The sequence below is a fragment of the Culex quinquefasciatus genome, chromosome 2 (assembly GCF_015732765.1).
Source record: "Culex quinquefasciatus strain JHB chromosome 2, VPISU_Cqui_1.0_pri_paternal, whole genome shotgun sequence".
NCBI lineage: Eukaryota > Metazoa > Arthropoda > Insecta > Diptera > Culicidae > Culex > Culex quinquefasciatus.
Window position 1 is genome coordinate 168,725,386 of NC_051862.1, and position 22,869 is coordinate 168,748,254.

General features: G+C 35.9%; 1 protein-coding gene across 1 annotated transcript; it reads left to right on the forward strand.

The window, feature by feature from the left end:
• The first annotated feature begins 986 nt into the window (after positions 1-986).
• Positions 987-22,817, forward strand: LOC6031385 (phospholipase A1 member A). Its single transcript, XM_038256010.1, is given in 5 exon segments — positions 987-1,593; positions 16,601-16,838; positions 16,840-17,300; positions 17,362-17,530; positions 22,135-22,817. Coding segments are annotated over 5 exon segments (1,116 nt in total). The 5' UTR covers positions 987-1,463; the 3' UTR covers positions 22,253-22,817.
• The last annotated feature ends 52 nt before the right edge of the window (positions 22,818-22,869 follow it).

The window sequence follows — 22,869 nt, forward strand, 5'->3', positions numbered from 1 at the left end:
GCTGCTGGTGAACGAAACGAAACACTTTGCTGACCAGCAGTGTGGCAAAACATGAACCTTGGAATAGGTGTTGCTTTGTTTTGATTAATTGGAGTGCGCGAACTTTCGCTTGAAAAGCAAAATTTTCTTTTCTAGACGGTCATTTAATGCTCATTATGTTTTGCAACATGCTGATGACATGCAAATTTAATATCAATGTAGTGGACTTAAAAAGAGATGATACATCTGAACCAATAAATGACATTTTTGTGACAATCAAAAACTAAAATTTGCAGAATCCTCCAATATCCAATCAACAAAGATGTTCATCTAACAACATATCCCCCAATGTAACAACAGTGTTGTAGAAAAAACATTTTATGATTCCTCGCAAAATTAAGGGAAAAGTAGCAGCATCTCAAAATGTGGAATCAGGAACCTCTAGGATGAGTGTTTTTGACAGTGAGTTCTTCGGCGAATCGGTAGAAGTAACTTATTTATAAAACAACCTAGGAATGTATGGATTCCACGGTATTTAATTCGTGATTGTTTGAACTTTTTTCTTAAAACCCCAGAATAGAAATATTCCAAGCGCATATTTCAAAACTAGCTCATACAATTCAATTCAATTTGTGTTTTTACTAGAATTTAGCAGTTCTGTTCCAAGATGTTACATTTGCAATTCAGAGATTTGGAGAACCTTTCAACTGAGATATGCCTTTGCAGGGAAGGTACATATTTCTACGTTTTGATTTTGCTAGCTGAGTGCTCTTTTAGGGAAAATCTAACTCATACATTTCCGTTGTAGATCAGGTATTCAATTTGACTTATGTTTTTGAAAGCTGAATTATATTCATTTCAATTTAGTCATTTCTCGTTATCTGTCTCAACTTCATACAACTTTCAAAACCGTTTGCGCCACTGTTTATATTCCAACAACCTGCCCATCGTCGCCATCTGCTTCAAATAGTTTACTCAATTCATCACGGGGCTCACAGTATCAATAACCACGGATTGAGGTGACCAAGTGGCCTCCACAGGGCCGCAACACTCAACGCCGCTGCTGTCCCATCAGCATCACAAAAGTGAAAGATTCAAGACCAGTTTGTTCGCCCGTCCTGTCCGACCGTCCTTTCATCGGGTGGCCCCCTTCGGTGGACACAACGTTTAGTGCGTGATTACCGCATCCAACCCCAGCTAGGGACCAGTTTCGATGTTGATACTTCCGACATTGGGGCCAAAGTGAATCGATCGCAGTTGAACCCCGGTAGTTTGACTGTGTTTTTTTTGCAGTGTAAAAAGTGACAAGATTTTGTCGAACCAACGGGGTTCCACTGTAAATTTGCGTTATTTGTTTCTCCTAGATAGCTTCTACATGCGTGTTCGGTGAAGAAAATCAAGTTCGTTCCGATTTCCTGGTTGTCAAGACCAGGTGGCTGAGCCAGATATTATTAGCTAGTGACGCTTCAAGTTCCAGCAGCAAAATGCAGCAGCTTCCTGGCACGGCTCGAACATCCAGCAGAAGAGGCCGGTCAACGGAGACAACGACCGTGATTGGATTGATTTGCTGCGCCGCCGTGATTTTGCTTGCCACCGTGGTGGAACCCGCTCAAGGTAAGGTGTACGGTGACCACAACATTTGGTCTTGATTGGATTTAGGTGTGGTGCTGTTGCCCAAGAACTGTTTACCGCGGCGCGACTTTGACAGTCATAATTTATATCGAGGTTAGCCCGGTGTGGCACGAATGACCTTTTCGAATGGTTCTGTTATTGACTTAAGGAAGATGGTTGTGGACTAGTTTAATTGAACTAAGCTGAGATTAAGTGAATCATTTGGGCATTATGAAATGTGTATTAAATGATTTTTTCAAAAACACTCATCGACTGAATTTAATTAGGTTAAATTGGGACAAATATTTTAGGGTTTTAAGCCCAATCATGACTATACTAGTATTTTTCTTATAAATGGTGTTCAACAAAAAATATCTTACAACATTTAATTAGGAAAAGTAAAAATTGACACATATTTTATTTTGATTGAGCCGTCTGCGCAAAAAAGGTTATTTTCAGAAGCTAATAACTTTTCAGCAAAAAATCCTAAAAAGATGGTGTCTTCGGGAAAGTTGTTCTATATTTAATGAAAATCCTACGTCTGATAATAAAGACTGGACGACTATTGCGCCCTCCACAGGTAAAAAACTGAAACAGTTGCTTTTCTCCATTCATTTTGACGATTTTTCACATACAAACTTCAAGCGATTAGAGGGGAAGGTTCCCGTGGTCAGAATGAGCTCGATTATGGAATTTAGCCTCCTAGTGATGGGTCATTCTTTGATTGAAAGGAGTAGTCCCGAGAAAGCCCGGATTTGGACCAGTCTATTTCTTATCCAAGTAACAAAAATTTTTTGGAGTATGGCAAGAATTCTTCGAGATATCTGCAGCATAGCAAAATAAACCGCATTCACTGCAGCAGGATGAAATTCTCTTCAAACCTTCTTCAAGAGATAAGAAAAGCACCATTTTTTTTGTATTTAAACACTGAACTGAATATGAAAATCAAAAAAACGTCTTAAACAATAGCATAGCATAGCATAGCATTGGTGTCTACCCGTAGCTGCTACTTCGTTATTGACCAGGACCCCCAAACATTGCTCCGTGGACCACAGATGAAAAGTAGGAACCAATCATCACCCCTTCGCAATTTTCAAAGGTCCCTATCGTGCTGATCAATACCGACGCCGGCCACGACCAGTGGTAAGACACGGGAAGTGGATGGGAATGTTAGCCGATACTTGAGTGATGGGACCGCCAAATCGACTGCGTCTCCGACAAAGTATCACATGAGTTTTGAGGGGTTAGTAAGATGGGTATGAGGTCAGGATTCACTGTGGTAGGTGATGCGACCATGAGCAATTTGTTTATCGGTTGAAATTTTAAAATCTTAGGCAGCCGGCTGCGGAAAGATACCTATCTAGGGATTTAAATATAGTATTAATTCGACCGCGATTCTCCAGAAATTCTCCGTCGGCGTGCCTTCCGATCAACGGTGATGTAGGAAGGGCTTCATTCATTAAAATTATTTTATATCATAAGCCTTAAAACATATCCGTCGACGTGCCTTCCGATCCTCGATGATATGGAAAGGACTTAATCCAGCAATACGACTTGCTTGTCTCAAAAAACAAAAATCGGATCGTTTCTATCGAAAACTATATAAAGAGAACAAAAATAAAATTCATCGGCCAACGAATGCGTGAACAAAAAATAAATGAAAAAAGAAGAAGAAGAAATCCAATCACCCCATGCACTCGAACAGCGACACAAAAGAGACGGAAAATAACACGAAAAAACAGGACTGCGCGTCCCACAAGCACCGCACTACTGATGCCATTATTTAATTATAATGACCAATCACCCCATGCACTCGAACAGCGACACAAAAGAGACGGAAAATAGCACGAAAAAACAGGACTGAGCGTCCACACAGGCACCGCACTACTCTCAAAAAAAACGTCTTAAACAATATTTAAAAAAAAAAAAACAATATTCGATTGAACATAAAACAAATGTTTATAACTTCTAAAGCATTATTAGGTTTTAGACCTTCAATATTTTACTAGTTTTTTGCTAGGGCGTCCAATTTTCCCGGGTTTTGAATTTCCCGGGAAACGGGAAAAATATTTTGAAATCCCGGGAATTCCCGGGATCCCGGAAAATTTTTGGAGCAGTCATAAAATCTATGTTTTAATAATATTTTATATTTTTTCAAACCTAAAATTATAGATTTAGCTCAATAATAATAATAGTAAGCGAAAATCTACACTTCAATCTTAACAAGGACGACAGTTTTTAAATAACTTAAAAGGAATTAAAAATGATTTTTTCAGGATTTGAAAAAAACTTCAAATTTCATTTTCAATTTGATTCAAATGAAATAAGTATTTTATAAATATATTTCTTTTATAATTTATAATCTTTTATATGCCATAAGGCTGGTTCAAATATTTTTAAAAGTTTTTGTCACCCCCCTTCAAAATTGGCCCAAAAAATCAGGGGGCAAAAAAAATATTTTAACAATAAACTTCAAAATTTCAATGAAAATTCAAGTGCAACCAGCTGAAATCAAATTAAAATACATTCTCCTGCGTTTAAAATCATTTTTAGCATGTTTGGGGTTATTAAAAATTGTTAAGATTTTTAGAAAATTTTCGATGCAAAATCTTTTTTTTCGATACAATTTTTGTTTTTGTCAGATCTTAGATTTTTTGAAAACTAATGATTGCAAAACAACTGAACTAGTGTAAAATGCATTTTAAAACACTTTTTTCATTTAAATGTGAAGATTATGGCTTGTTATTTAAATTTTTATAATTTTTAATTAAATTTTTTTTAAAGCTAAGAGTAATAACAGAGATTTAAAAAAAATCTCTGGAAATAAAATAATACCAGTCAATGTAAAATTGTAAATAAGTTTTGAATGTCTTATTTTATATAAAACATATTTTACTAATTATCATTAAGTTACTTGCGCCAGCTGAGTAAAATCAGAAATACAGGCTGAAAAGGTACAGGATATTTCAGAGCAATAAATTTGGAAATCGGTGTACTAACTATTTGATTCCGGTGTTTCATGAAAAATAATTAAAGAATATTTTTTTTTTCAAATTTGAAATCCTAAATATAAATATAATACCCAGTCTTTTTTCCTAATAAGCCAAATTAAAGCTGATATATGCGGAATACAAATTTTAATTCTTTAAAATTCGGTTTGATTACTATGTATTCAACTGTTCATCTATTTCTACAACCAAATTGATTTTTTTTCAATTTCGGGAATTCCCGGGAGAAATTACGAAAATTCCCGGGATTCGGGAATTTCCGGTTTAAGAAAAATCTCTGGATTTTCGTCCCGAGAATTCCCGAGATGGACGCACTATTTTTTGTTTAGCGGAAGTTGGACCATCCCTGCTTAAAGAGCTTAAGATTTATTATTTTGCAAAAACTGATGTTTGAAACATTAAAACAAATTATCTTCTAGAAATCACACATCAATTGGATCGAACATATGTCAAAATTAACCTAATTAACATCATTTATATTGGCCGCTCTTTACATCAATCTGTTTTTTTTTTTCTATTTTATCGCAATGTTTAACATTTTGAAACAATATTTTCTGAAAATTTCCTTATCTTTTTGTGTGGTACAAATTTTATTTAAAGTTTATGAAAAATATTTGCATCGGCCTAATGAATGTTTGGAGATAGTCATGAGTCATGATCACTTTTTGTTAATGAAAATGTATTTTTAATATATTTTTTGTGTAAGTTTGAATAGAAAACTAGTAATGAAGTAATTTTTTAACATTATTTTATTTCTTTTTTTTAATCAAGAACTCTTCTTTTCACAATTTTATACAATAAGCAAATAAGTAGCTTGTTATTTTTAAACCACATTTGGTATCGATTTTTGCGTCAATCTAAATCCATCAAATAAAAATCGCCTTAAGAAACAAATAATAGTTTTTTTTTTTTTCAAATTCTCAGAGATTTTTTGAATAATGTTGTTAGACTGTTTTCATAAAACTCGTTTTTTTTTATTATACATATTTTTGATTTCTAAATTTCATTTCTGCACAAATCAAGTTTTGTCATTTTCAAAATTTATAACGCTAATAATCAAGATATCTTACGAAATCAGTACAAAAATTTAAGGTAATAATTTGTTTGTGTCCCCGACACGCACTGCAAAATTGGCAGCGTGCATGTCTCGATGTCGTCGTGAAATATGTCCACCGAGGCGTGTAAAAAAGTAGCAACTTTACATTACATCACACTCCGGCATACCGGCGACAACTGTCTGCTGCTGAGGTGGTCGTGGTGGCTCCGCACATGTGTCTTGTGCTCTGGCGCAGTGTTTGAAAACGTCATACTGATTCTTTTTTTCAAATAAGTTTGATTTGCTTTTATTTTCCTAAAAAAAATAATTTCAATGTTCATTTTTGCTTTAAAATAATATTCGTAACATTATTTGACTTGAAATTAATCAAAAGAAATAAAATATCTTGATGAAGTAAACATAACCTTTACACGACGTCATTCAACTCCGTCAAGGTATTCAAACTACATAGTAGTGAGCGCAAGTTTGATTCATACTCCTTCAGAAAACATGCAACACGCTCACTTACCTTTTTGCACAGTAACAAATATGTGAATCTAGATGGTGTGAATTTACTTCTTTTATGATGCAATTTTGTTAAAATTTAATTTGTAAAAGAAGATTTACTCGTTAAGAGAGGTTTATCAAGAATAACATATTTTTACGTAATATAAACATGAATTTTGTGCTGTGTATTTGTGGTGCACTCGTTGCAATGCATGTTTGGTGGCACTTCTTTGGTGCGGCTTTACCTTTATTCGGTTTGTTGACTCTTTAGCTCTGCTGGAAAAGCCGCCAACAGTTCCGGATTCCGGCGACGGACGATTGCGACAAGTTGTTTGTCCGTTCACTTTTTTTATTCGAGAAGGTTTCAAGTTTGAAAGAAGCCGTTTTCTAGAATTAAATTGGGTACATTTAACTTTTTCAGCTGGAAACTGCGCTATCACTGTCATCAGATGACAAACGAGTTCTCGTTAGAATGAGAGTGAATTGTAAGTGTCTTGTCTCAGCATTCCATAGTTCGCAACGTAATTATACAACCGACCTTAATGACACCTAGAACTTGTCCTGTTCAGGGTCACGAGTTTATCAAGCAGTTTTTCCGTTCCTAACCTAACTAAAACATAATCTATCGAATATCTCACACCGGCGATCCAGCGTGGACTTGAACGCGGAGCAACCTCTTGAACTTGACCATTGCTGATCGCGCGCGAATCACCTTCTCTCTGGGACAGCTTAACCGGTAGCGATACAACAATTACTGCAACCGCAGCAGCAATGCTTTCGTTCTCACTGCTGCCGCTGGCGTGTTGTTTGTAGAGCTGCACCTTAACTCGGTTGCACCCAAAAGTACTTGGAACGGCAGGCAGGTTGAAGAACGCGCCTAAAGTCGTAGGAGTACCGTAGAGTAGGGTGATTTTTAAAAGTTTATGTTGATCTAAGTTTGATGAAATTTATCTTCCTCAAATTTAAATTCCTCAAATTTATTTGTTATTTTACATCGAAATTTCTTTACCTCTAAAAGGTCTTACAAATATCTAATAACTTTTTACAGAAGGTGCTTCCGCAAAACATTTTCATCCAAAAAAAGAGTTTTGATATCTCTGGGCAGAAAAAAAAAATCCTCTGCTCCACAAGCGAAATAAAATCGATAATTTCGAAAACAATATTTATACAATTTATTAACATTTCAAAAGGGCCAAACATTCAATATTACGCCCTTTTGAAATATTGGTCTTTATTAAAAAGAATGAAAATATTGGTTTCGAAGAGATCGGAAAATTTCACGAATGTTTCATTGTTTTACATTGAAAATCGGACCATTAGTTGCTGAGATATCACCATTAGAAAATGGAGGGTTGTTTGGGTTAGACTTAGAAGATTTCAATTTTCCTATTTCATTTTCTTGAAGCCACTGTATTTCAGCAACTAAAGGTCCAATCTTCAATGTCTTTTAGACAATTTTCTGAACTTAATTTTTTTTAAACAAATGGATACTCATGGTCACTATTTTTAAAAATCGAAAAACTGCAAATATTTTACTAAAATCAAAATCAAACGAGGCACTTTACCAAAATATCTGTGAAGTACTTTTCGATTGCAAATTCAAATTTACATTAAAAATCAGGTCAAAAAAAATCATGCATAAATTTTGTTTTTTCCAAAAATTGTCACTCAGCGGCAACTTTTTACCATACTTCTCTATGGCTCAAAAAATGCGGGTTTTGGTCCCCTAAAATATATCAAAAATCTTGAAAAATAAAAACAATTTGGGAAATTCAGTTTAAGTGAAAAAAAAGTTGACTAAATAATCGTCGAGATTTTTTTCCGTGTACTTCTTTTTTTCTGAACAGTCCACACCTACCTACCTACTACTTTTCCCAAGACAACAAATTGATAAGAAAAATCTTTCAAAAGTTGAAATGGTCGAATGGTCCAAATTGGTCGATTTCGTAGAGAATTGCAAAAGGTAACCTTGACCTCTGAAAATAGGATTTAACAAAACGGTCAAGTGAACTTATTTTCAATTGTTTGGAATTTTGAATCCTAATTTAGTAACAAGTAATCCAAAATTTCATGGACTATAAGCCTACGGTATTAAATTTTGGCCAATCGTGGTTTTGCCTTCCTCACGTTACTGAGGAAAGGCTATAAAATCACTCGAAAAATGAACTTCTCAATTAGACCTCCTAGACCCACCTTCATGTATACCTATCGACTCAGAATCAAATTCTGAGCAAATGTCTGTGTGTGTGGTGGGATGTTGATCAAAAAATTGTCACTCGATTATCTCGGCTGAACCGATTTTGTCCCTTTTGGCGTCATTCGATTTGTCTTGGGGTCCCATAAGTCGCTATTAAAAATTATGCAGTTTAGTAAAGTACTTCAAAAGTTAAACTAAAAAAAAACGATTTTAACAAAAGTTCGGAAGATTGTAAAAAGGGTGGTTTATGTAAGAAAACCCGTCATGCTATACATTTTCTGAAAGGAATTTAAAAGACCTTTTCAACGCGTCCAAGACATTGAAGATCTGACAAATCTTTCAAAAGTTATAAGCACTTAAGTGTTATTCACGCAATTTTTGTATTTTGGATGGTCCTTTAAATGTGAGGAAGGCGCCAATCACCTAAGGGTTGATTAAGTAACGTTTTTCTCATAGTTTTTCGATTTTTCTATAACAAACAATTTACAACGCTAGTTTTTGCCCTGTAGGCTTCCATAGCGGCACTTTTTGGTTTCAATTTTGACATATTCGGAATCCTTGGAAAATTTCTCGTTAGTTAGAATTGTTGAAGTAGTGAATTTGATCTAAAAAATAATTAAATAAAACATTTTGTAAAAAAAAGTTAGATCTTGTTTTCCCTGTGATAAATACGTCAAATGCTGTTATCAAGTAGGCGAAAACCTGTTTTACCCCTGGTCCAACAAATTGTTAAAAAATATTTTAATTCATTCTAAATGACATTTTTTCCAATCAAATTTACAACTTGAATACTTCTAACTAACGTGAAATTTTCCGAGGATTCCGAGTATGACAAAATTGAGACAAAAAAGTTAGGCTAATGTTGTAAAATGTTTGTTATAGAAAAATCGAAAAGCTATGAGAAAAACCGTGATTGGCCAAAAAATGTATACCGTAGGCTTATAGTCCATGAAATTCCTTAACTTTTTACTTATGGGAGTATGAGTGTTGGAAGCTGTTGCAAATAGATATTAAGGTTTTAAAAAAATCAATTTTTAACAGTAATTTGCAAAAGCTATGAGAAGAAGTCAAACCAATGATGGACGTCTATAGCACATTTTGAAGTGCTTCAATAGACCTTTCCAATGCATCTAAGTGAGTTGGAATTGATGAATTTTTACGGAAATGCAAGCAATTTTATTTTTTTTATGTGTTTTGGACCTCAAACTTCACAGCCCGTTTTACCCCACTTCCCTTTGTCGTAGAGGGCATGAGTTCATCTCATGTATAGACAAACAAATGCTGAATGTTTCATCCAAATCGGAGTACCTCGATACGACCTCTAGAACAAACCGAGAAATATTTACAAAAACTGTCTCTTAAATGCCTTTTCAATGTTCTACTTTTGCCACCATTGGCAAGGAAATACATCCAAATTGATCTGTTTTGCCTTCCTCACTGAGGTAAGGCTATAATCCTGCTCTAAAAATGAACTTTGTATAAAAACGTCGTAGACCCACCTTCATGTATACATATCGACTCAGAATCGAAAACTGAACAAATGTCTGTGTGTATGTGTGTGTGTATGTGTGTGTGTATGTGTGTGTGTATGTGTGTGTGTATGTGTGTGTGTATGTATGTATGTGACCAATAAACTAGCTCATGTTTCTCGGCACTGGCTGAACCGATTTGACCCGAACCTGTTGCATTCGACTTGGTTTAGGGTCCCATAGATCGAGTTTTATACAGATTGAGGTTTCGATAAGTAGTTCAAAAGTTATGTATAAAAATGTGTTTTCACATATATCCGGATCTCACTAAAATGTATGTAAACCATGTCCGGGTCCATCATCCGACCCATCGTTGGTTAGGTTATCAAAAGACCTTTCCAACGAGTTCAAAACATTAAAGATCTGGCAACCCTGTCTCGAGTTATGGCCATTTAAGTGACATTTATGTACTTTTTTGAAGCCGGATCTCACTTAAATGTATGTAAACTATGTCCGGATCCACCATTCAACCCATCGTTGGTTAGGTTATCAAAAGACCTTTCCAACGAGTCCAAAACATTGATGATCTGGCAACCCTGTCTCGAGGTATGGCCACTTAAGTGATATTTATGTATTTTTTGGAAGCCGGATCTCACAAAAATGTATGTAAAACATGTCCGGATCCACCATCCGACCCATTGTTGGTTAGGTTATCAAAAGACCTTTCCAACGAGTCCAAAACATTGAAGATCTGGCAACCCTGTCTCGAGGTATGGCCACTTAAGTGATATTTATGTACTTTTTTTGTAGCCGGATCTCACTTAAATGTATGAAAACTATGTCCGGATCCACCATCCGACCTATCGTTGGTTAGGTTATCAAAAGACCTTTCCAACGAGTCCAAAACATTGAAGATCTGGCAACCCTGTCTCGAGATATGGCCACTTAAGTGACATTTATGAACTTTTTTGAAGCCGGGTCTCACTTAAATGTATGTAAACTATGTCCGGATCCACCATTCAACCCATCGTTGGTTAGGTTATCAAAAGACCTTTCCAACGAGTCCAAAACATTGAAGATCTGGCAACCCTGTCTCGAGGTATGGCCACTTAAGTGATATTTATGTACTTTTTGAAGCCGGATCTCACTTAAATGTATGTAAAACATGTCCGGATCCACCATCCGACCCATTTTGGTTAGGTTATCAAAAGACCTTTCCAACGAGTCCAAAACATTGAAGATCTGGCAACCCTGTCTCGAGATATGGCCACTTAAGTGACATTTATGAACTTTTTTGAAGCCGGATCTCACTTAAATGTATGTAAACTATGTCCGGATCCACCATTCAACCCATCGTTGGTTAGGTTATCATAAGACCTTTCCAACAAGTTTAAAACATTGATGATCTGGCAACCCTGTCTCGAGGTATGGCCACTTAAGTGTATTTATGTACTTTTTTATTCTGGATCTTAAAAATAGATGAAATTTTTGTACAATTCCATCATATCAGCAATTGAAGGTGATAAGTGAGGAAGGCTTCAACCACATAGGTGGATTAAGTTAGTTTTTATTTAAATACAACGAAAATACTTAACGTAACTTAGATGCATCAGCATATATGTATTTTATTTTGTTCTCAATCGTAATTATAAAATTAGCGATGAGATCATTGATATTCTGGATGACAATCATTGATTCAAGATGATTTTCATAACCCTAAAGGAATAGAATAAATTGTTACCAAAAAGTATCTACAGGTCTGTGGCAGTGCGTGGCCGAATGGTGACGCTGTCCGCTTTGTAAGCGGATGATTCTGGGTTCGATTCCCATCTGCTCCAACCTTCCATCGGATGAGGAAGTAAAATGTCGGTCCCGGCCTTGGTTGTTAGGCCGTTAAGTCATTCCAGGTGTAGGAGTCGTCTCCATGCCATAAGTACAAACAACACACCAAACCAAGCCTACTCCGGTGGAATCGCTGGCGGCGGTTGGGCTCGCAATACCAAGGACGTCAGTTCAAACACTGGGTTGGAAGGTTCCTTGGAGTAGAAAGAGGTTTGGGTGCTCTCCCCATTCAAGCCTTCGGACTCCTAGGTTCGAGCAGAAACATTCAATAGAGGCCACAAAAGACCCGGGGGTCGTTAATGTGGACGGTTTGTTTTGTTATCTACAGGTCTACGGTATTATTCTAAAAAACATGTAAATGGAATCTTCGAACGATAACTCGAATAACTGATGCCTTTAACTTTTTTTGTTTTTAAAATTTTGGATCTTTTGCACTTACTTATTAAGTGACAACGCTATACGGTACCTATTTAAAACACCCTTAAGCCTTCCGTGTATAGTTTTCTCTCTCTCTCTCTCTCTCTCTCTCTCTCTCTCTCTCTCTCTCTCTCTCTCTACAAGTCTTGACAATGAAACCTAATTGTCAATTCCCGAGGCAAACTCGCGTCGTGAAGGCCAAAATGGATGCCAATATAAATTTGTTTGGTAAACTCTGCACCATGACTCAATCAAGTTCAAAATTTTCTCAAAAAGATTTAGCTTAGGTTCACAAGTCAACGGGTTGACCCATGACTGCTCGGAAAGGTCCCCAGGTCAGTTGATATTTGTGGGACAGTTTGAGGAACCGGTTCTTTTCGTAAACAGATGCAAACCACCCAAACAAACGATCAAATCGAATCTCGACTTTTCCATGCTCGGGTTTTCAAGGTTGTTTAGATCGGCTTTGTTAATTTGTATGTGACATTGAACGTGGATCAACTCTTGTAGGGAGAGAGAGTTTCGTTTTGCAAAAGGAACGATGTCCGAGTTTTTTTTTCTTTTTGCAATAGGCTTGGACATTTGCGTCACGTGCGTCAAGTTCAATGTTTTCATGGTTGAGTCGGATCGATTCACACCGGGTGGGTATGTTTGAACAACTGAAACGATTGAGCAACCGGTGAATGAAACGAAATGGAGTCAAAATGTGGAGCAGACGTGATTCAGCGATTTTTGTCAAAGTGTTCAGAGTTTTTTAACCGAATAAGATTTACACATTTGAACCAGTGTTTAATTCAAATCTCAAAGAATTTATACTAAGTATTTATTGAATAGCTTTGAATAAGTCATCTTGAAAAACTTGCAAATTCATTTCGTAAGTGGTAATTTCTTGACCTTTGCCTGAATGTTCTCTCCAATGTGACTAATATCTGGTTTTTTCTAAGCCATTAGCCAAGAATCAGTTCAGATTACCCTGTTACATAAGTTTAAACCGACCCTCTCTTTAAGTAATGACAACTTCTCCACCATGAGTGAGGTTCATATTTTCATTTTCTCGTTGAAAAGGTGACTTGACAAATTGCGGAATGAATTACCACTTACCCAGAAGGGGGCTTTGATGTGACCATTAAGAAGCGCTGTGCGTCGTCGTCACTTCAATAGCGATCGTTACCCGCGAGAAAAGACCTTCCACAAAACGGATTTTAAACTACTCATTTCTTAATGAAAACCAATACTTGTAGAAAAAAAAAAACAATAGGGCTCATGGGCACGTGTATGTGTTTGCTATCACGCATGACAAATGGTGGCTAATTTGTCCGAACGATGTGTCAAACATGCCAATTAACGAATATGGTAGTCATCGGCCTTAAGCAGTAGTAGAAGTAGTAACGACCAACGGCGGGTGAAGGTTAAAGAAATGTGGGTTAATTACTGGCCGAGATCACTCCACAATGATAATTGAAAAACTGTTGAGACGAAGGGTGTTTTTGGGCAACGTTAATGGTGTTAGCTATAGAAGAATGGTAAACTTCAAGTTCAAACTTCTTTACTTTTTTTAAACTTAAACCACTTTTAAAATGAAATTACACTTTGTCTATCTGTCCTCCACCCCTTCCTCCTTTAACAATAATTGTTGACAATTATTGTTGACTAAATTTTAAATTTTCATTGAATAAATATGTAAAATCGATTGTAATGTATTTCTAAAATATTGTACAACGTATTGAAATGTAAAAGTTCATTCCAAAAAATTTGGAATAGACTTAAAAGTTATAATTTCACAATATAAAAAATTTAAGCCAAAAAAATCAATAACATTTCTATTTAAAAAAAATAATAAAACAGCTCGACGGCAAATTTTGCCTATGCTTTTGTATAGCTCAAAAGTTACCGTTATCTCCCCTTAAACATATAGAAAAAATTGCTAAAATTTTAAAATAACGATTTTTAAATATTTTTTTTACCTAGTTAATTTTGTTGTACTAACGACCCGGGTGCGGAATAGTGGTTCGCAAAACGGCCTCAATTTGGAACTGTCAAAGTGGAACCAATTTACTGTTCGCCAAAAGTAGAGAGTATTGTTATCGATCATAAAAAATTGTTTGCTTTTTTTGAAGAATGAAAAAAATGTGTGGCTTTTGAGGACCTGGAGTTTAAGTCAAGAAATCTTAAGAAAGTTACAGGTGAGATCGTCATTTTTTATAATCATGAATGGAAGTTATTAATGGAGTCGATGCGGTTTTATCCATCCAAAAGTTGTCTTTATTGCTTGATTCCGTTTGAAAACCTGGTATACTGAAAATCTTCTCTGTTTGTTGGATTAGTTTCGCTAGAATTAGCGATGTTTTTTCGCTGGACCAGAAAGAGCTGCAGGATTAAAAAATCAACCAGGGAATTTATCTGCAACATCGCAGAATGACACTCTCGCCGCAGTTCTTCGTCACCCGTAAAAAAGAGAAACTTCTTCTAACCGATCGATATTTGGAAATACACACTATTTTCCAGCAAAATATGTAAAATATTATAAAAAATGAAACACAAGCTACTGATTATAAAACAGCTCATTTTCCAGTCAGAAAAAAGTCATGCTTGTGCTTGAACAGCCTCCTACTTTGTGGATGTAAACAAAGTGGGACCATTCGAAAATCACGTTACGCATTCTCTCTATTCATCACCCAGCTAACGACCTACAACTTTGCGAAGACACCAAACCGATCAAAAAATTGCTTCAAGATATACAGATTTACGAATATTTACATATCAATTAGAGCGTCCAATTTCCCGGGGTTACAAAATTCCCGGGAAACGGGAAATTTTGAACAAATTTCCCGGGAAATCCCGGGATATTTTAAATTTAGCGAAAATTATTCTAATCCTGTTTCTGGTTGATCTTTTGCAACAAAATTGTATAGAACAGCAACTTCAATGGTCAAAATGAGTGTGAGGATCAATTAATGGCTTTACTGCTTGTAAAAAATCATGCAACTTTGAGAAAATATATAAACCTTTTTAAATCTTTCAAATCGTCCCAAATGAAAGAAAATATTATTAGTATTTTTGTTTAAAAGGATTTTTTTTAAATCAAAGTGTTTGGACAGTGAAAATCTATGCTCCACAACCATAAAATTGCTTTTAAATTTGTCTCAGTGACCATAAAAATAAAATAAAAAAACCAAAAAATTCAACTTGTGAGTGAATAAATAATCATTGAATTTACCTTAAAATCTTATTTCTAGCGCTTTTTAACTTGAGACACTATTTTTTACTTGAAAATTTGATACGAAGTTGTTTTTTAATGATTTTTAATGGTTTTATGATATGATTTAAGTTATATGGTATTCAGCCTAATAAATCAATTAGATTAAAATAATTTTGAGTATTTAAAAGTGGTTGAAATTCAACGATATTTTTTTCATATATACGCCCTTGGTAGCTCACGCGCTTCATAAATTTATAACTTCAATCTGTAATTTCTCGAATACTTAGAAACAAATTCTTTTCACACAAACCTTTTTTTTTAATTTTGATTATATCAGTTCAATTTCCATCCAGCATGTTCAAGGTAAATAAAAGTCAAGCAAATCTCAATGTTGATCTTGGCCGGAAGATGTAAATATCTTATTATCAAATGATTTTACAAAAAAAAAAAAAAAAACATTAAAAAAGGTTGTCAAAAATAAAATAGTTTATATTCATTCCATAACAGCGTAAGTTTTGTTGTCCAACATATAAGCAAACAATATTCCTAGTAATGAATGCTTTAGAAATAAATATTATCTGAATTAAAACTTGACATGAAATTTACAGACAAGCTGATTAGTTAAATATTAACAGTAGATGGAAATAAATAAAATCAAAACAGGTTCTCCAATTATTATTTTTTGTATAATTTCAAAACATTAATGCCAAAAAGGTAGGAAAATGTATTCTTCTGTTTGTATTTCGGGAATTCCCGGGAAATTTACAAATATTTTTTTCCGGGAAATCCCGGGACGGAAAATTGGACGCTCTAATATCAATTTTGTATGGAAAAATGCTAAAATTGTACGGAGCCTTATATGGGTGTACCAATGACTCATAATGGGGTCTTTAGCCCTAGGGAAGTCCCTCATAAAGTTTGAACCAAATCTGAAAATGCAGAAAATAAAAATGCACGAAATCGACAGATTTAGTAAACATTTGCTCTTCTTCCAATATTCAATGTGTTTTCTAAGTGAAAACATCATTTCATCAATTCATAATATTTGCAACATACTTAGGTCGTTGAAAATATTTAAAATAAAATTAGAGACCTTGTACTAACATTATTTTTTGAGCAAATTTTTTTTATGGTATTGTACGTTGGATGCCAATTATGCTGAAATGCATTTCTGATTTCTATTTTCATTGTAATTTTTATGTTCAGAATGTTCAAATTTGATTGTTCAGACCAATATTGAAAGGAGGCGACATAAACTTTGAAATATGCTTGCAACGGCCTTATTGTCAACAAAAAAGTAAATCATAATCTAAATTGTTTGTTCTTCCATTCCAGCCCAAAAAGAGCCCGACACCAGCAACGTGTTCAACACCTCGTCCTGCCTCGAGAAACCGTACCGCTGCCCACATCCGAGAATCAAATTCTACCTGTACACCAAACGCACCCAGCAAAACCCGGAGCTGATCGACGTGCTGGACCGGGAATCGCTGTACAACACTCACTGGAACCCGAAACATCCGGTCAAAATTGTGATTCATGGCTTCGGCGGCGGTCGCAACCTTTCGCCGAGTCGGACATGCGGCGTACTTCATCCGGGGGAACTACAACATCATCATCGTGGACTACGGATCGGCGGTGACGGAACCATGCCTCAGTCAGATCGAGTGGGCTCCCCGCTTTGGCAGCTTGTGCGTTTCGCAGCTGGTCAAGTACATTGCGCATCACCCGCGCGGAGTTCCTCCGGACAATTTGCACCTGATTGGGTACAGCGTGGGGGCGCACATTGCTGGTTTGGTGGCGAATTACCTGACGCCGGACGAGGGCAAGCTTGGTCGCATTACCGGACTGGATCCGACCATCTTTTTCTACGCCGGGACGAACAACTCGCGGGATTTGGACTCGAGCGATGCGCACTTTGTGGACATTATTCACACGGGGGCGGGAATCCTCGGCCAGTGGAGCGCTAGTGGACACGCTGACTTTTACGTGAACGGTGGGACTAGCCAGCCAGGTTGTGCGAGCAGCACCATCTTTCGTAAGGAACAATTTTTCAGCCATTCCTTTGATTTAGGATTAACTATAATGTTTCGTTCCAGAAACGCTTGCCTGTGATCACACCAAGGTCACGCCATATTTTATCGAGTCGATCAACAGTGAGAAAGGCTTCTGGGCTGGTCCTTGTACCACGTTGGTGTCCTACCTGCTCGGGTGGTGTGAACCCAAGGACTCCGAGTATGTGCTGATGGGGGAGCACGTGTCGCAAAGGTAATAATTCTGAGTTATCTGTGTTGGATTGAATGTGTGATAATTGTGATGTTGGAACTGGGTGTTCTTTTAGGCTGAAGTGATTTTCAACGATATTTGCAATTCTGTTCAAGCTGGTTGTGTTAAGGAGATATTAGACTATGACAAACAAACAAACTCGCACTTTTTTATGTTTAACAGTTTGCCAAACTTGCAAACTTGTTTGCGGCAAAACAACATGTATATGCTAGAGATCCTAAATAGGGAGACTGGTCGAAGTGAATTTGACGTACCCAAACAGACACGAGATTGACGTATCCAAACGAGCATTTGCCTTTACGCCCAGCAAAACTTATCAGTGTTGCCAAGCTCAAAACATACGTTGCCAGATCGATTTAGCCAGCTTAGACCAGTCTCCCTATTTAGGGTCCCTAGTATATGCAGGTTGAAGTTTCGGCAAAATGCAGGCAAACTGTCAAATTGTCAAAAAATGCAAGAAAATGTGCGAGTTTTTTTGTTTGTCATAGTGACGTTTAAAATTTCAACTTATTTTGCAAGATAAATCAAAATCCGAAGGAAAATTATATTTTTTCGCAAAAAATCGCCGCTTTGATTCAATTTTCTTAGAAACTGCTTGTAAAATGCTTATGTAAAAAAAAAGTTCGATTTTTGCATTATTGGTAAGGCTACCAGCTCACTATGGTACATTGGGTGGCCAAGTTTCAAAAAAGTGACCTTCTCCAAATATTTTTTGGTATTTTTTTCTCGAAAGTAAACATTCTAACTAAGAAAAATCCAAATTTTCAAAGCTGTAAGTTTGTTCGTTACGGAGATACGCAAGCTGAAAGTCAAAAAATGGAGTAAAAAACTAGCGTTTTTCGTAAAAAAGGCTGATTGTTTAATTTTAACATAGCTCAGCCATTTTAAATATTTTATTAGGACAATTATACATCTTTGGAAAGGTAATGAGATAAGCTTTTAAACTATTGACAGATAAAATGTTATTTCCAAACCAAAAACTGAAGTTTTCATCGTATAACTGGAGCATTTTTTTGACAAAACTTATTTTTTGGTGTTTGTTAATCGAGTACTTTTTTTGCTAACCGATGCTAAACATGAAACTAAGATCACTTCAAAGATTGGATCATAATCTAACATTGCTGAAATTTCCAGCCTGCGATTTTTTTTTTTCAAAATTTGCTGCAATCTACATATGCGCCCGTTTATTTCACTTGCTTTGCTACCTACTTCGTGGGCATCGTCGCTTCAAAAATCAATACCTGGTTTCAAGAAGTTCGAAATGACTTTATTGGAATTTTCTGTTGCCTACATTTAAAATTGAGTATCTTAGTCAAAATAAGGTATTCGTACCGAAGTTTTTCAAGCGAAATTGGAGAATCTCAGTTTGATACCGAAAAAGTATTCAGCAAAATATTGACATAGCATGATGAATTTCTGCGATCAATCCATGAAACTGATCCACATTTATGTTGGTTAGTACAAAACATCATAAAAAGTACCTTTAACATATCCTGAAGCCGTCAGAAACTCTATAATCAAATGAATTTTCATGAACAAGAACATCAGGATTAGTAAGAATATGTTTTGTTTTATCGTTTTACTTCATAATTAATATTTTGAATAAAATTAATTTTTCTGTTATTTGATTTAACAATTCAAATTTTCGCAATTTATGCCCGTAAAGGGTAGGTGGGGCGTGGGGGTGGGTCTCAAGTTATATGGCATGGACTCACAAAAAGAAACACACAGCCAACACACAGCAGTAAATAATAAATATTTGACTTTAAATGGATTTATTACGTTTAACAAAATTGTGTTGGCAGGGGAGGAGGAGGGTGTGAAAGAAAGTGAAGGGAGGGTTGTGTCCTTAAAGTGGGGATGTATTAGCTGATCCATAATTTAATAATATAAACTTGCAATACAATATATACGCAATTCTTTGCACTTGCAAATGTATGAAAAGACTATTTATTATAAACAATCAACTATTGAAAAACATGAAAAGTCATAAAAATCGACGTATATCATTTCAATACCATACAATTACCCAAATTTGTATGAAAAAAACATTTAAAAAGCAAAAAAATAATTTGGCCGCCTGTTTGTATGGAGATGGCCCATAGTGCAGCTGTGTGGATTTTTTCTTTACCGTTCGAATTTTTGACCCTCTTCGCGGATTTTGAACATGGTGGATTTTTTTTTGTATAATACGGATTGGTACGGAATTCAAAGGCGGCAATGACAACTTTTTAAATCTTTTTTTTTTTGGACCAATACCTTTGCTAATAAGAATTTTTATTTTACTGTCGGTTTGAATTTAATTTAGTTCATTTTTGGACCCCAGTTAAAAACTGATTATTAACAATTGTTCTTTTCAAATTCCTTCAAAACCTATTTATCTAATTAAAGATCCAAAAGCTTTCTAAAGCTTGTGAAAACTTGTGAAAATATGTTTTCGTTAAAACCCTCAGAACTATAGAAACATAATTTTGATATTTCGTAAACTTTTAAGCAATTTACAAAAAAATATAGTTATGTGAATGATTTTAAACGTGCAAGTTATAAACAATCTGATAGTTAAGTGAAATTTGTCAGCTGTAAATCGATGTCCGTGTGCTCTCTTATTCTATCTAGATAGAAATCCCAGCAAGCTTAGTACAAAAGAAAACACCGGCATCGAAATACTAATCAGTTTTATATTTTAAATCTCAAACTTAAAATTAAAGTACTCAAACAGAGGCAAACAAAATCATGAACATTATTTTATGATTTAAAGATTTTCATTTATGATTTTTGCTTTTTAATATTGCCACCAGTGATCCCCGTGCACCGCGTTCAACCGCGTTCTCTGTTTTCTGTACTCGATCAAACACCAGCACCGCGTATGCACGCGTACAAGCAAACCTAAACTCTGCCGTGTACAGTCTGTACGCGCACACGAACCTCAAGTTTTGCCACCATTTTATGCATACATTTTCCATCATCACACATACTAAATATTGTAAAGTTTACCAAATTTTCAAATACTGAACAGCTCGTTAAAACGAAAAATTACCAAATTCGGCAAAAACTTACCAAAATTGGCATTGAAGTTCATTATTGTCAATCAATTAATTTTGGTACATTTCTGTTTATTTTGACAGATGGTTTACCGGAAAATAGATACAGTCTCAAACTAATTTACTCATTTTCAATTATCTTTTATAGCGATATATTTTATTAGCGGGGAAAGTATAATTTTATCAGACTTTGTATATGCCGAATGCTGATAAAACTTATCTCAGTCTCGGGTATTTGGTGGTGATAGTCCTCGCGCTGCTTCCAACGATTCATTTCAGAATGACAGAGCTCCTTGCGGTCCAATTCCGAGGTCGCTGGGCATTGTTCGGTCCCGCCTAAACATACAAGCAAGCATCTGAAGGATACTCGATCTATATTTAGACCTCCAATCCCCTCACGCAAATCAACACTACGGATCAATTCACTGCTAGTGTGTAAACCTTCTGATGGTCGACTGCTTAGCTTCCCAAACCACCAGTCCAAAGGTGTGAGTTCGAATCCCACCTGAATCATTTTCGTTTTTGTTCAAATTCAATGATCAAATTACTGATTCTTAATTTTAAAGGTACCGACCGGGATTTAATCCCTGAACCTTCTGCTTGTGACACAGAAGCCGTAACCATTAAGCCGCGGAGCCGGTTTCATTTTCTATCCAATTCTTTTTAAAGAGTTTTTCTATCCAATTCTTTTTAAAGATCAAAAATTGATTTTTGGAGACTTTTTAGATCAAAGCCCGCCCAAATGCGGGAATGGGTTGTAGAAGGTTTACACATACACTCAACCCCCGGTAGTTGGTCACTTTTTCGTTTGACACCTATTTAGTTTGTACCCCGTTGGTTGGTCAAAGTCAAACTAAAAGTGACGAACTGTCACAACTCGGCGCTCACGCAAAACAATCAAAACAAACGTTTGATAGTGTGCGTGAACTCCGTGTAAAAGGGGTGTCATACTAAAAAGTGACCCCGTTCGTTTGACTGCAGTTGGTGTCAAACCATCGGGGTTTGAGTGTAATTTAAGCCACTTTAAGTTTGTTTTTCATAACAAAAAAATCCTAAATTTTGCGAGTGCCCATTTCTGAAAATAATTTCAAGAGTCTGAGAAAAATTCCTTTAAATTTGTCTGAGAATCATTAAAGATAGGTCTTTTCGTTTCTGAGAAACAACAACTCATATAACAGTGTATTTTGAAATGTCGATATCTTTGGTTATTCAATGTTAAAAAATATATCATTCGTGAAAACAAATATCATATAAACAAATATTTGAAGATTTTTGAAATCAGTACTCGCATTCCAAAAGGTTCTAATGCTGCGTTTTCAAAATATTTTTTTTAAGTGGTAACGCAGAATTGGATAAGTTTCAATCAATTAGTCGATTGCTTAGAAACTGTGGGAATCGACCACTGTTAAAAGATTGCATATCGATGCCAGTGTGCTCTCTTCTACTATCTGGATAGGATTTCGAGCAAGCTTAGTACAAAAGAGCACACTGGCATCGATATGATAAAAATAATGGATTCTCATAAATAAAACCTATTATTTTCAGGGCCCGTGGCGTCTACTACGTGACGACCAACGCCAAGCCGCCTTACGCGCGTGGGTTCCCCGGCAAGAACCGCCGGACGGCCAAGAACTCCGAGTACAGCGGAGTTCGACGGAAATAGTTCACGCCGCTGCTGCCATCAATCGATCCACCCGCACAGTCATCAAAAGCAAAACGGTTGTGATAACAGAAAAAAGAGCAAAGTGAACAAAAGTAATGTGGTGTGACAATCGAAGACAAATTTATGGATTTTAGGTAGTTAAGGGTGCGCGCGAAAATGTTGACGCCAAGTTGACGATTACAAGAAATTGAAGGAAGAATGCAACCAAACAGGTTAACAAGTATAATTAATACATTAAGGTAGCATGTATATCTGTCTACTAGGGTAGATGCTAACATTAACAGTGTACAAACCAGTTTATTTATGCACTCTGCTTAGATTACTAATCAGGGCGCGATTGGAAAATAGCAGAATCAGCAAACCAGTTGGAATGGATTTGGAGTGAATAATTTGCACCAGCAAATCGCCTGCCAGCTGAATGCAAGAATAAAACAACTAGCAACTCGCCAAATAGACGTAGATTTCAGGAAAAGCAATAATGTAGAATTAATCGTGGATTACAGGTTTTGTGGAATGTGTAGTTGATGTTAAGTTAGTGAAATAGTATGAGTAGTATTGTAGTATAATAGTGCGTTGTACATAAAGTGTTCATAGCTGAAATGAAATTAAAGTGAAAT